At 36.4% G+C, this 15,703-nt stretch overlaps 1 protein-coding gene across 1 annotated transcript in view; it reads right to left on the bottom strand.

Moving 5' to 3' along the window:
- SENP7 (SUMO specific peptidase 7) overlaps positions 1-15,703 on the bottom strand; it is a 137,876-nt gene that overhangs the window by 68,598 nt on the left and 53,575 nt on the right. Inside the window, exon 6 of the mRNA XM_052642117.1 lies at positions 7,371-7,565. Within this exon, the coding sequence (XP_052498077.1) occupies positions 7,371-7,565 (195 nt within the window). The remainder of the gene's footprint in view (positions 1-7,370; positions 7,566-15,703) is intronic.

Consider the following 15,703-nt stretch of genomic DNA (forward strand, 5'->3'; position numbering starts at 1 on the left):
TCTGGGAGTTAGTGATGGACAGGGAGGCCTGGCATGCTGTGATTCATGGGATCGCAAAGAGTCAGACACGACTGAGTGACTGAACTGAACTGAAAATGTATATACAACAAGAGTCAAAACAATCTTCAACATATTTGGAGGGATCAAACTCCCTGATTTCAAAACTTACTACAAAGCTATAATAATCAACACATACGGTACTAGCATAAAGACAAATATGGAGACCAAAGGAATACGATAGCACCCAGAAATAAAGCCACATATATATGGTCAAATGATTTTCAAATGGCTGCGAAGTCCTTTCAATGGGTAAAGCACAGCTTTTTCAACAAATGATGCTGGAAAAACTGAATACCCACATGCAAAAGAATGAAGAAGGATGCTTACCTAATACTCTTACACAAAAGTTAGCTCAAAATGGATTAAAGGCCTAAAAGCATAAACTGAAACTATAAAACTCTTAGCATAAGGGAAAATGTTCAAGACATTGTATATGGGAGTATTTTCTTGGATATGACATCAAATAGAAACATAGATAAACTGGACTTCATCAAAATGAAAACTTCTGGGGGCTTCCCTGATGGTCCAGTAGTTGAGACTCCATGGATCCACTGCAGTGGGCATGAACGAGATCAATCCCTGGTCATGGAACTAAGATCCTGCGTGCCACATGGCATTACCAAAAAAAATTTTTTCAGTTAAAAAACAACTGAAACTTCTGTACATCAAATGGCAGTAACAATAGAGTAAAAAGACAACCCACAAAATGGGAAATATATTTGGAAATCATACTTTATGATTATATTAATATTCAGAATAGAGAGAACTTCCAAACTCACAGATTAAAAACAACCTGATTCATCAATGGGCAAAGGACTTGAATACACATTTCTCCAAAGAAGATACATGAATGGCCAATAAACACATGAAAAAGATGTTCAATAACACTAAAACCACGTCAAAACCCCAATGAGATATCGCTTCACATCCACTGGAATGATTATCATGTAAACACAGTAAATATCAAGCATTACAAAGGATGTGAAAAAAACCAGGACCCTTGTGCACTGCTGTGGCAATGTAAAATGATGTAGTTTTACATTCACAGAGAACAATATGGTGGTTCTCCAAAAAATTAATAATAGAATTATAGGATCCAGAAATTCCACTTTCAGAAATACACCCAAAAGAACTGAAAGTATATAGAAACGCAGATAAATGTACACTGATGTTCATAACAGTGTTATTATTCACAATCATCTACAGGTGGAAGCAACCCAAGTACCTATAAACATTTGCAGAAGACTCCAGAAAGGCAAAAAGGAATCAACACTTTAATTAGAAAAGTTATCTCCAGCCAGTTGTTCTGGGTCTAATACCTCATTTTTAAAAATCATAAATTAAAACATCAGCTGACGAACCTATTTTTATACTTCAGGTTGAGGTGGTCTTCCCAAGAGCAAATCAAAACCAGGAGTCAAAAACTGACAGATTTTACAAAATAAAACTTTTAAGTCTCAGTGCCACAGAAGTTACTATAAACAAAGTAAAATTACAAAAACAAACTTGAAAAAATTTTTTCCCATACATACAACAAAGAGGTAATACCTTTCTTAAGAGTTCTTACAAATTAGCAAGAAACAAATGAAACACCCAATACACACAAGACTTAAGAGAAAACTCATGTAAGAAATACAAAATCCAGGGCCATAGTTCACAGGTAAAGAATCTGTCTGCCAATGCAGGAGACGCAGGTTTGATCCCTGATCCAGGAGGATCCCACAGGCCTTGGACAACTAAGTCTGTGCATCACAGCTGCTGAGCCTGTGCTCCACAGCCCTTAACCCACAACTACTTAGCCCACAAGCTACAACTACTAAAACCTGTGCATCCTGGAGCATGTGCTCCACAACAAGAAGCCACCGCAGGGAGAAGCTATGTACCACAACCGGAGAGTAGCTCCCACTTGCCGCAACTAGAGAAAGCCTGTGTGCAGCAAGCAAGCCATCCAGCCATCTCATCCTCTGTCAACCCCTTCTCCTGCCACCTTCAATCTTTCCCAGCATCAGGGTCTTTGCTAATGAGTTAGTTTTTAGCATCAAGTGACCAAAGTATTGGAGCTACACTTTCTGCATCAGTCCTTCTAATGAACATTCAGAACTGATTTCCTTCAGGACTGACTGGATTGACCTTGGAGTCCAAGGGACTCTCAAGAGTCTCCTCCAACACTATAAAAGCATCAATTCTTTGACGCTCAGCTTTCTTTATGGTCCTACTCTCACATCCATACACGACTATAGGAAAAACCATAGCTTTGACTAGATGAACTGTGTCAGCAAAGCAATGTCTCTGCTTTTTAATATGCTGTCTAGGTTGGCCATAGCTTTTCTTCCAAGGAGCAAGCATCTTTTCTTTTCACAGCTGCAGTGATTTTGGAGACCAAGAAAATAAAGTCTAGTCTCTCAGTGTTCCCACTGTTTCACCATCTATTTGCAATGAAGTGATAGGACCAGATGCCATGATCTTAGTGTTCTGGATGCTGAGTTTTAAGTCAGCCTTTTCACTCTCCTCTTTAACTTCCATCAGGAGGCTCTTTAGTTCCTTTTCGTTTTCTACCATAAGGGTGGTATCATTTGCATATCTGAGATATTGATATTTCTCCTGGCAATCTTAATTCCAGCTTGTGCTTCATCCAGCCTGGCATTTTACATGATGTACTCTGTATATAGGTTAAATAAGCACAGTGACAATATACAGCCTTGACATACTCCTTTTCCAATTTGGAACCAGACCACTGTCCCATGTCCAGTTCTAACTGTCACTTCTTGACCTGCATACGGATTTCTCAGGAGGCAGGTAAGGTGGTCTGGTATTCCCATCTCTTTCAGAATTTTCCACTGTTGTGATCCACACAGTCAAAGGCTTTGGCATAGTCAATAAAGCAGAAGTAGATACTTTTCTAGAACTCTCTTGCTTTCTTGATGATCCAATGGATGTTGAAAATTTGATCTCTGGTTCCTCTGCCTTTTCTAAATCCAGCTTGAACATCTGGAAGTTTACAGTTCATGTATTGCTGAAGCCTGGCTTGGAGAATTTTGAGCATTTCTTTACTAGAATGTGAGATGAGTGCAATTGTGTGGTAGTTTGAGCATCCTTTGGCATTGTCTTTCTTTGGGTTTGGAATGAAAACTGACCTTTTCCAGTCCTGTGGCCACTGCTGAGTTTTCCAAATTTGCTGGCATACTGAGTGCAGCATTTTCACAGCATCATCTTTTAGGACTTGAAATAGCTCAACTGGAATTCCATCACCTCCACTAGCTTTGTTCGTAGTGATGGTTCCTAAGGCCAACTTGACTTCGCACTCCAGGATGTCTGGCTCTAGGTGAGTGATCACACCATCGTGCTTATCTGGGTCATTTAGATCTTTTTTTGTATAGTTCTTCTGTGTGTTCTTGCCACCTCTTCTTAATATCTTCTGCTTCTGTAGGGCCATACCTTTTCTGTCCATTATTGTACCCATCTTTGCATGAAATGTTCCCTTGGCATTTCAGATTTTCTTGAAGAGATCTCTAGTCTTTCCCATTCCATTGTTTTCCTCTATTTCTTTGCACTGATCACTTAAGGTTTTCTTATCTCTCCTTGCTATTCTTCGGAACTCTGCATTCAGATGGGTGTATCTTTCCTTTTCTCCTTTGCCTTTCGCTTCTCTTCTTTTCTCAACTATTTGTAAGGCCATTTTGCCTTTTGGGATTTCTTTTTCTTGGGAATGGTTTTGATCACCATCTTCTATACAACGCCATGAACCTCCATCCATAGTTTTTCAGACAGTCAAGTCAGTCAATCAGTTCAGTCACTCAGTCGTGTGCGACTCTTTGCGACCATATGAATCACAGCATGCCAGGCCTCCCTGTCCATCATCAACTTCCACAGTTCACTCAAACTCATGTCCATCAAGTCAGTGATGCCATCCAGCCATCTCATCCTCTGTCGTCCCCTTCTCCTCCTGCTCCCAACCCCTCCCAGCAACAGGGTCTTTTCCAATGAGTCAACTCTTCGCATGAGGTGGCCAAAGTATTGGACTTTCAGCTTCAGCATCAGTCCTTCCAATGAACACCCAGGACTGATCTCCTTTAGGATGGACTGGTTGGATCTCCTTGCAGTCCAAGGGACTCTCAAGAGTCTTCTCCATCACCACAGTTCAAAAGCATCAATTCTTCAGCACTCAGCTTTCTTCACCATCCAACTCTCACATCCATACATGACCACAGGAAAAACCATAGCCTTGACCAGATGGACCTTTTTTGTTAAAGTAATATCTCTGCTTTTCAACAGGCCATCTAGGTTGGTCATTATTTTCCTTCCAAGGTGTAAGCATCTTTTAATTTCATGGCTGCAATCACCATCTGCAGTGATTTTGAAGCCCCCCAAAATAAAGTCTGTCACTGTTTCCATTGCTTCCCCATCTATTTCCCATGATGTGATGGGACCAGATGCCATGATCTTCGTTTTCTGAATGTTGAGCTTTAAGCCAACTTTTTTGCTCTCCTCTTTCACTTTCATCAAGAGGCTTTTTAGCTCCTCTTCACTTTCTGCCATAAGGGTGGTGTCATCTGCACATCTGAGGTTACTGATATTTCTCCCAGCAATCTTGAGTCCAGCTTGTGCTTCCTCCAGCCCAGCGTTTCCCATGATGTACTCTGCATAGAAGTTAAATAAGCAGGGTGACAATAGACAGCCTTGACGTACTCCTTTTCCTATTTGGAACCAGTCTGTTGTTCCATGTCCAGTTCTAACTGTTGCTTCCTGACCTGCATATAGGTTTCTCAAGAGGCAGGTCAGGTGGGCTAGTATTCCCATCTCTTTCAGAATTTTCCACAGTTTATTGTGATCCACACAGTCAAAGGCTTTGGCATAGTCAATAAAGCAGAAATAGGGTTTTGCTGGAATTCTCTTGCTTTTTCCATGACCCATTGGATGTTGGCAATTTGATCTCTAGTTCCTCTGTCTTTTCTAAAACTAGCTTGAACATCTGGAAGTTCACAGTTCACGTACTGCTAAAGCCTGGCTTGGAGAATTTTGAGCATTACTTTTACTAGCTGCAAAGCAAATTGAGATGAGTGCAATTGTGTGGTAGTTTGAGCATTCTTTGGCATTGCCTTTCTTTGGGATTGGAATGAAAACTGACCTTTTCCAGTCCTGTGGCCACTGCTGAGTTTTCCAAATTTCAGACACTCTATCAGATCTAATCCATTGAATCTATTTGTCAGTTCCACTGTATGTTACCACATAATACTGTGTAAGGGATTTGGTCTTAGTCACATAAGGCATTTTTCCTGAGTTGTTATGGCAACAATCTTTAAGCCTAGCTTTAAGCCCAGAGCTAATGATTACACAACAAAACAACTCATCCTGCTCAAGAGTATGTTCTTCCTTAAGTTCTGTACTAATGGTAACATATGGTAATATAACAAAAAATGTAGCGCTTCCCTGGTGGCTCAGAGGTTAAAGCGTCTGCCTCTCATTTGGGAGACCTGGGTTTGATCCTGGGTCGGGAAGATCCCCTGGAGAAGGAAATGGCAACCCACTCCAGTATTCTTGCCTGGAGAATCCCATGGACGGAGGAGCCTGGTGGGCTACAGTCCATGGGGTCGCAAAGAGTCGGACACGACTGAGTGACTCAAGTTAACAAAAATGTACCTTGCTAAGGACATGTTTCTCCTTAACAAAACCTTATGACTAATCTTGTTATCTTGTGGGAGTGGGTCTGGTAAAACCTTTACAACCTTGAGACATTCTTTTGATTTACTGTTAATAACCAGCTCAAAAAGTATACAGCTCCCTTGCTAAGACTAGTGATGGGGCACTCTCTGTCCCCCTTCCGATGTCTACATCAGAAGCTTTCTCTATCCTTTTTCACTGTAATAAAACTTCTGCCACACAAAAGCTCTAAGTGATCAAGCCTGGTCCCTGGTCCCCAAACTAAATCTTCTTCAGAGATCATGAATTCATGAATCTGATATCATTCACTGTAAGCTACCAGTATCTCTCCTCACTGTCTAGTATAGGACAAAGATATAAACACTTTTAGTGCAAAATGATAAAATGCATTTCTACTACCTCTGATTATGCATTAAATTTATTAGTAACTGGATAATGCCACTGAAATGCTCTTTTTTTTTTCCAGCAAATTCAGAAAAAGGATAAAGTTAACATTGTTGCTAAATAGAATCTAAGTGAAATACAAAATATTCTCCAAAAGAAAAAAAAACTCATAAAATTTATGCTAATAAGAAATAAACAGAATTTATAAAAACAGAATGTTATAAAGTAAGAAATGTATTATAGATACTTTAAAAGGTAACTATGAATACTCTTTAATGTAATTAGCCTTAAAAGAGAAATACAAACCAGAAGTTATGTTTGGATGATTAGGGGTAGAAAGGCAATTAAGACTGGATCAACAATTTTTCACTCAGATCAAAACTATTTATTGTATTGTTAGAAAACAGAAAAAAAATAGAGTTTCACGGTAAATGAAAGTTAAAATATCTAGTACTATGTACTAACTGACATCCCTGAGCTTTTTAACCACAATTTTTTTTTCTTATTTACAACCACCATATGAGCCTCTCCTAGTACTTTGCTGCAAAGTAGTTCAGTCAGGTCCAACTCTTTGTGACCATATGGACTGTAGCCCACCAGGCTCCTCTGTCCATTGGATTCTCAAGGCAAGAATACTGGAGTGATTGCCATGCCCTCCTCCAAAGGATCTTTCCAACCCAGGGATTGAACCCTTGTCTCAGGCATCTCCTGCACTGGCAGATGGGTTCTTTACCACCAATGCCACTTGGCACTGCTGATTTCCATTTCCCTATTAGTACAGTTAAACTACGTACCAATTTCAGCTACCTCATATCATGTTTTTGGTGAGGAATGCATACAATCACTCATTCAGCAAATGCTTAGTGACTAGGCAGAGTTCTAGAATCTGAGTATAAAAACGGTCAAAAAGAAAAGAAGAAGGGACGGATGGATCGATGGAGAAACAGATGGGTGGATAGGACAAAGAAAGATGAGGAATAGACATATGTAAGGGGAATGAATTTCAATTACACCAGAAAAGATGCAGTAGGTAACTAAATTTTCATTACAAGCCTACATCCATTTTCCCACACACAAGTAGAGTGACCAGTAGTTTCTGAAACTGACTCTTAACTATGGGATGCTGGTTCCCATAGCAATTCCAGTCACCAGGGGAGAAAAGTTAACACTAGTTACTTAGCAGTTACACATTTGTCAGGGGAGAACAGAAGAAGGCTCATGAGAATAAGTGCACAATTTATTTTGAGTAGAGTTATCACTAAACATACCTTTCAGATAAAAAGAAGCTCTTGTGAGGATTTAGATTTTGACAAGATTCTAGGCTGCCATCAGCTGATGAAGAAAGCTGCTCTGATTGCAAGTTGTCTGTATCACCCAAATTGGCCTCAGTTACAGATGAGGTCTTTATGTATTTTCTTCCTAACTTCGTTCCCAGGATATTCGTCAATATAACTCTGGGTTTCCTGTCATATAAAATAACAAACACTGTACTATACTGAAATTTGCAGTAAAAAAAATTCTAGGAAGTTGAAGTTTCAAACATTTTCAACTTAGCATAAGTAAGCTATTAGAATTATACCATCCTGGAAATCAATCCATAAATACTCAATATTTTGGACAAACACTCTTTTGTTGTTTCTGGAAGTACTTACATCTTATAGACTGGCATAGATTGGCCTGCCACTATATGGCTTTAACTATACTAGTGGATGCTATTGGAACTGCTTAAAATTTTAACCAATTTTTCTCAAAAAAAAAAAAAAATGGGTTTTCTTTCCCAGCAGTTATTAAAAATACAGAAACTACAAACCAATTCAAAAAAATGTTTCTTCTCTTTCAACAGAAAGGTCCTTGGTAAATAACAACATATTCATAATTGGCAAATGATAAATGCTAAATCCAACAAGAAAGACATCATTCATACTGCATCTATAGTAATGACAGATTACTTAAGAAAAACAGCACATATATTGATGATAATAAATATGCTTTACATAATAGAATCAGGAAAAAGGGTCAAAAAAATTAATGTTTAGAAAAGCAAAGAGTTATTTTTAAATTGGTGGGATTCATATAAAAACTAGTAATGCAAGCCTGGTATCGCCTTAAACAGAAGAGGATGCCCTAACCTTCTATTTAGCCAGCTGTTATTATGAACAACTGATACTCGTTGCCATACTACAATGATGTCTTTAAGGTAAATACCTGACCCTGAACTGACAGGCCTAGATCAAATTATTGTGATTTTTAAAATTTGTGTTATTATTTTAAGTTTTCCTATCTCCTGTTTATGAGATGTTCCCCCTGACTGTCACTTGCAGCACTTCACTGACATTTTGTGAGAAATAACAGATTAACATCTAGAAAGGACCAAAGTACTTTTGTTTAAGTAAACAATGTGAGCTTCCCTGTACTTTGCTACATTTGCTGTACTACTCAGAGGTACCCTTCAATTTTCACTATAGAATAGAAGCACTGTGTTCTTTTCACTATGTTCCACAATGTAGAATTTCAGATCCTAGGACAACTGTAAAATAATTCAGTCTCCTCTTTATTTTAAACATGAAGAACTCAAAGCTCATAAAAGGTAAATGGTTGCCCAAGTATAAGCAACTCTAGCTCCTAGAAGAACCTGGGCTTTTGGGTTTTTTAAATTTTATTCCATTCACTGCATTTTCAATACTAACTTGCCACAGCATCCAGATAACTGAGTCTCTCTGTAGATATTTTAGGAATCCTTAAATATATCCACTTCCAGCAAAACCTCCACAAAAAAGTACTGGGTTGATTAAGGTGGATATGATCTAAAACAAGGCTATGGTAAATACAACTCTCTGAACCCAAGAGTTTAAGTGAAGGAAGAAAGGAAATTAAGTAAGCCACTTAGCACAATCACGAATTGTGGAGAGTGAAGAACAAAGATATTTTTCTTTCTCCTCTCATGATTTAAGCCTCAAAGATTCCTATTTATTACTGTCTGCTTTGTATATTTGATGCCTGACAGAACCCTCCTTAAAATCCTGGATTTGAAGTAGGAATGAAGACAACAAAAGACCAGTAAGGAGTCTCAATATTTCTTCTATCTGACCTCACACTAGGGATTGCTGTGAAATGAATAAAGGAAACTCAACTATAGTTCTCAATCTTTAGGGAGAATGTAGGATTATTAGAAGAGAGAATTTTATTCAAGTAAGAACTATTTTTCTTCAAATCAGTCAGTTTAGTCGCTCAGTCATGTCCAACTCTTTGTGACCCCATGGCATGCAAAATGCCAGGCAACTCCTGGAGCTCACTCAGACTCATGTCCATCAAGTCGGTGATGCCATCCAACCATCTCATTCTCTGTCGTCCCCTTAAATTTTACTTACTTTTAAGAGATGAGAGAATTTGATACACCAGTTGATAGTTCATGTTAAGAACTGATGATATACTCTTCATGGTCCCCTATCATTACTGAATTCTAAAATGTAATTCAAAACAAAATAATTCAAGAACTGTAGTATTTAAAATAAAATGTGGAGGATAGAAGAAGAAATCCACCCCCCCAAAAAAAATAGCTATAATTCACTTGTTTAAATGCCTGCCTATAGGATGTTTAAGTATGTTTTTAAATGTTGAGTCTCTAAAGAAAGCTCCAAATAGGAGAGAAAAAGTCCATAGAAGGGTAGTTCTCTACAAAGTACTGAAGAGAATAATCAGCAAAAATAAGCAAACAAAAAAACTTACAAATATCAGCAAGGAAAAGAGTAATTATAAAGATTAGAATTCTCTTTTGAATCAAGAATGATCATTCTATTCTATTATGGTTTGTTTTGCTGCTAGATTGTTGAAGAAAGAAAAACCAGAGCTATGAAAAAAGAACCTTAGAAGGTAAATGAGAATTTTTAAGCTAAACAAATAGTTTAAAAGTCTTTCCTAGAAGAGAAAAACTTGAAAATTCCCCCAAAACCCATCTGAAAAGATTATACATGAATCTACAATAGAACCCACAGCTCTAAAGTACAAAAGCCCTAACGGGCCTCTGAAGCTACCAGAAGGCTCAAGGAGCTAATTCAGTGTGTCTATCATGGCACACCTTTCAATTAGAAAGCATTCTACTACTGTGAACAAATGCCACAAGAAAAAAAAACAGAAATAAGAATATTTAAAGGTTAATGAATTCAATATCATGTAAAATATGTAATAAAGTGCAATTTCTACTTTACTTATGAAAAAAATCAAAGGTCAGAAAAATGAAAAGCAGTATGGGCACAGAGTTAGGTAAGGGCAAGGACTTTGGAGTCAAACACAGGGTGAAGTGTTTCAACTTCAACTAGTAATTATATAACCTTAGGTCGGGTACTTACCATAATTTATGCCTCTTATCACTGATCTCCTCATCTCTAAGATGTGGAGAATGGCAATATCTACCTTAAAAATGATTAAGATTAAATGAAATGAAAGATGTAAAGCAATTAGCACAAGTCCTGGCACATAGTCAATATATAATAAATGGATGCTCATTTTAATCTTCTTATTATTGAAGTCTTCCCCAAACTTCTAGATTATCTTTTCAATTAGCATTTAATTGTCATAATTTATCATGCTCTGCTCTGCAATCTTAATGAAAATATCTTCTTAGAAAAGCATATAATTAAATAATTAGCAATATCTATAGTACTCCTAGCTCTTTTTAATACACACTGTAGCCCAAACATCTTTCTTTAATTATTTACAACTTAATGTAATTTGGGTACCTTGAAGAAACAGAGTTTTGTGTGACAACCTTACAGAATACAAATCTATAAAGTGATAACTAAGTTTATAATATCTAAACTGCCTTTTGGTATATAATTTATAAGTTAGCACTACCATGGAAATTCTAGGGCTAGCCAGCAGTACAAAAGATTCTGAACATTAACAAGAAATATATAAAAGTATATACTTCATCTCTTGTACTATCTCAACACAGCAGAAAGTTGCCATTTCACACAGTCCATCCAATTTTTTTCTCAAGTATGCAAATAGTATCAGTAAGTAAAACAGATTTAATTTTACTTACTAATATTATGAAAGTGAAAGTTTTAAGTCACTCAGTTGTGTCTGATTCTTTGTAACCCCATGGACAGTAGCCTGCCAGGCTCCTCGGTCCATGGAATTCTCCAGGCAAGAATACTGGAGTGGGTAATCATTCCTTTTTCTAGGTGATTGTCCCGACCCAGGGATTGAACTTAGGTCTCCTACACTGTAGGCAGATTCTTTACCATCTGAGCCACCAGGAAAGCCTTACTATTATGTTGAAAGCATATTTCAAAACATAATACGCTAAACCAAAGAACCAAATTTTGTAACAGTGAAATGAAGCAGAAAGTATACTGGCCTGAGAAATAATATCATTTATTGAATGTGTCTCTATACACATTCTGGTCCTTAATTGTTTCAATTACAAATTATGGGTTCCACCCCACACCTAAGTAGCAAGGTAAATATAAGACTGAAATAAAAAATGGGAGAAAACTTTGAAAATCTGATAGGAGCTATTAGATATCCTTGATGTTAAGGGCAAATTTTTAAAGAAATGGAACCCTTGTTGACAGATAACATAACTGCATCTGGCATTAAAGCTATAAATAACAAGTAAAAAGATAACAATACTAATTTAGTTTTTATTTTGCTGCCAATTTAGATGAACGTTTTGCTAAAATTGTGCTGTGGCATTTTAATAGGGTTTCTATAAATCTATTCTTATCCCAGATGGTATCATTCAAAATATTACTTTCTAAATCAGTTTAAGCTACATAAAATTTTTTTTAAATTTTTCAATTACCTTCTTAAAATAATACACAAATTTTCTAAATTTACCCTTTTCTTTTACTAAGCAATATTGTAAGTGAATAAAGTATCACTCAATTAAACCATTGCTGGCTTAAAAAAGTCTTAAGGTTACAGGAATACCAGGGTGTCCAAAAAGTCATACCATCACAATATCTGGAATATGTAATTTTTTAAAACTCCAAACATATATAAACTTAAGAAAAACACAGATAAATATAATTACACCATTTAGGGAAATCCCAAGAACCAGGAGTTAACTTTTTATAACAGAATATTGTACACTGTCTCACTATGTCTCTAATAATCTCTGGTGTTAACCAATGAAGACAAGATAAAGACGGTTTACCTTCTCAAAGGTTTTGCAGGTATCTCTCACTAGGTTCTTTCTTGCCTACTGACCAAGGCTTATAAAGATCTGGAAATATTCTCCCAGGAAAACAGATATGAACCACGTATGGAGATAAAACCTAAACTAAACTATGGCTTATTTATTTTAAAAGATATGTGTGTATCCCACATACTGCTAGCTTGACATTTCTAAAACTCTTGACTCTCTCCTTCATTATTTAATAAGACTGATTGGGATCACATATTTTCTGTTTCTCTTCTCAACTTTATCCAGAAATTAAAAGGCTAAACTGTCTTCATTAAAGGGCACATACTTAGATCACTACCTTTAGATCCCAGAATGTGCTTTTCTGTATACCTGAAACTATTACAACGTTGTAAATCAATTATATGCCAATATAAAATTTTAAAATTACTTAAAAATAAGTAGACAAAACTTTTAAAAAGAAAAAAAAAGAAAAGAAGCCATTGCTGGGAATGAATAAGTAATTTTGGTTTACTCGGTAGTTAAATTTTAAGTTAAAATTAAGAACCAAACATAAGTTTTTCTTCCTTTCACCTTTCTGAAATAATGACATCTTAGCCAAGTAAAATGAAAATAAGACAGACAGTATCACATCAAAGTTAAGCAAAGTCTGAAGAATGTCTAAGTCTCCTATTCTAGATAGCAAGTTCCACACAGAAAACATCTATCCAAACCTATACCCTAAACACCTCTCCAATTTTCTTATCTGAAGTTTATAATATCTCTTTTCCTGTCTGAGACCAAAATTACAGAGCAGATAATTGGTTTGGGTGGAGGAAAAGACATTTCAATCGAAGAGACTGGAACTGCTAAGTAATCTCAGCAAATGTTTATTGAGAATTTAGTATGTGCCCAGTACTGTGCAAGGAAAAAATAATAAAATGTAGTCTCTGCCCTTATGAAGCTTATAGTAAGGGAGGCAGAGAAATCACATTAAGTGTTATGAGTGCTATGATATAGAATAGGCAGCTTTCCCAGACAAAGAAAGGGATCAAATGCAGATGTGGCAGCTGGAATCGAAGAAGGCTTCCCAAGAAGATGGAAATGAGTTCAGTGTTAAAGACCAATATCAGTCAATAAAGGGGAAAAGGAAATTTTTCCCAAGATAAGAGAACAAAAAGCATGAGCTCAGAGGTATAAAACAACATTATGCATTCAGTGAGCTCCCAGCAGTTTCCTAATTCTAAAGCACAGTACTGAATGTGGAAGAGTAGACAGACACAAAGCTAGAGACAATCAAGGTGCAATCCTTATGGACGTTGTAATGCCAAGGTAAGGAGTTTGAACTTTAACCTAAAGATTATCTGGAGCCACAGGAAGATGTTAAATAGCAGAGTAACACATAACATCTTCATACTTCAGCAACAATATGGTGAAATAATGAAGATGAAAAAAAAGACTACGCACAGGAAGCCCAATAAAATTATGATCAGAATAATAAAGGCACAAAGTTATCAGGGTTTGAACTGAGGCAGTGGTGAGAAAGAGGAAGAAAAGATCATTTGAAGACAGATTTAGGAGGCAAAAATAACTAGACTAGATAAATGATTAGATACAATGAGTAAGGGGAAAACAGGAGCCAGGACAATTTCTAAGTTTTAATGCGAAGAACTAAGTGTGAAAAGGAGTCATATATTCAGACAGGGAGGAGATAGACAAAAAGGAACAAGTCTGAAAACAAAGATGATTCACTCACTTTGAAACAAGCTAAACCTAGGACACCTGGAGCTGAGGGGAAGGTCTGGACTAACTGGTAGTTCATCTGAGTAAGGGAACAGAAACACATACATACACAGTAAAAAAAACAAATTAGAATCTTATTAGGACTCTATTTCACATTATATTTTAAGTTTCCTGAACACATAATATAGCTGCTAACAATTTCTGGTGAGAAAAACTATTCTGGGGGATGAAACATTACACTGTTCTAATCACGCTGTTCTAATTCAAAAAGATTAGACATGGGATGAGGGGATGGATGTCATCTGGAGGAGAGCTGGAGCTTCTCAAAAGAACCAAAGGGATTGGAAGGGCCATCCCTTTAACTAGTCCCCTTTATTTAGATCTAGCGGGACAGTAAAGGAATAGCTCACCTGTACTAAGGAGGAAAAACGCTGTACTTCAGGACAATGAGAGTAAATTGCTTCTTCATAAATTACTAAAGCTAAGTGTCTAAGATTTGGGTGCTTTAGAAAGTTTAATTTACATCAGGTATGATACAGTATAGGAATTCCTGTTATATAGCTTTTTATGTTTTTGCATTTTTAAAAGAAGTGTCCTTTAAAAAAAAAAAGGACTGCACAATACTATGTTCAAATGTTTTGACAGAGTTCTACTTTAATTTTTAAAATAACTGTGCTGAAAGTCACGACATTGCAGCTGGACCTTGGCTTAAAGCACTTATAAATTGTTATCTAGGGACTTCCTTGGTGGTCCAGTGGCTAAGATGGCACTCCCAGTGCAAGGGGCCTGATTAAATTCTTGATCAGGGAACTAGATCCCACATGCCACAACTAAGACCCAGTACAGTCAAATAAATGGATAAAAAATAAATATTAAAAATATTGCTAAAAAAAATCGCCATTAAGGTTACATACCAAATAATCAAAGCACCATCTAGCTAATGACAGGCTATTCTAATTGAAACTAAATACTTCCCCTAAAAAAATAATTCATTTAAGGGTTAAAACTGTAAATGGAAATACATTAAAAACATGATGTGATAGGTCACAAATTCCCAGAGCTAATTTCTAATTTTTAGTCCCAAACTTCACATACAATTTTTTTTTTAATATAGAACAAAACAGGTCTTGTTAGCTTTCAAAATTAAACTGCATATTTATTATTAAAAATCTGGGAATAATAATTCAAAATCATCTCCTGTTTTTAAAAATGCATGTAAAATACAAGAAAGCTCACAAAGTAAAAAGTGGTAAGGACCTAGATTAAATAATATTTGAAAGGTATGTTAAAGATGCTTGGCGTGCTGCAGTCCAGGGAGTCACAAAGAGTCAGACACAACTAAGCAACTGAACAACAACAAATGTTAAAGATGCAGAAAATGAAAAGAGCCATAGACACACAGACTTGTTTTTCTTCCTTTCATCTTTAACATACCTTTGAGATAATATTTAGGTCCTTACCTAACAAAATCTAGGTCCTTATCTGCCTGTCTATATCTAGTTCTTCATTTTATATACGTGAATCTCTAAAAATATGTATATGGAATCAAATTATTAAGTTAAATGTACTAAGAATTTTATTTGTTTTTTAAAATAATTCTAACCCAATCGATTTAACGAAATGTAGAGTCATTAACTTTGTAAATGAAGATTGTCAGCTTTAAGACTTGAGGGAGTCACACGTGTATATGCCAATTTTCTTAAAGATCATTTCCAACAATCTTATTTTTAA

Source organism: Budorcas taxicolor, chromosome 1 (genome assembly GCF_023091745.1).
Source record: "Budorcas taxicolor isolate Tak-1 chromosome 1, Takin1.1, whole genome shotgun sequence".
NCBI lineage: Eukaryota > Metazoa > Chordata > Mammalia > Artiodactyla > Bovidae > Budorcas > Budorcas taxicolor.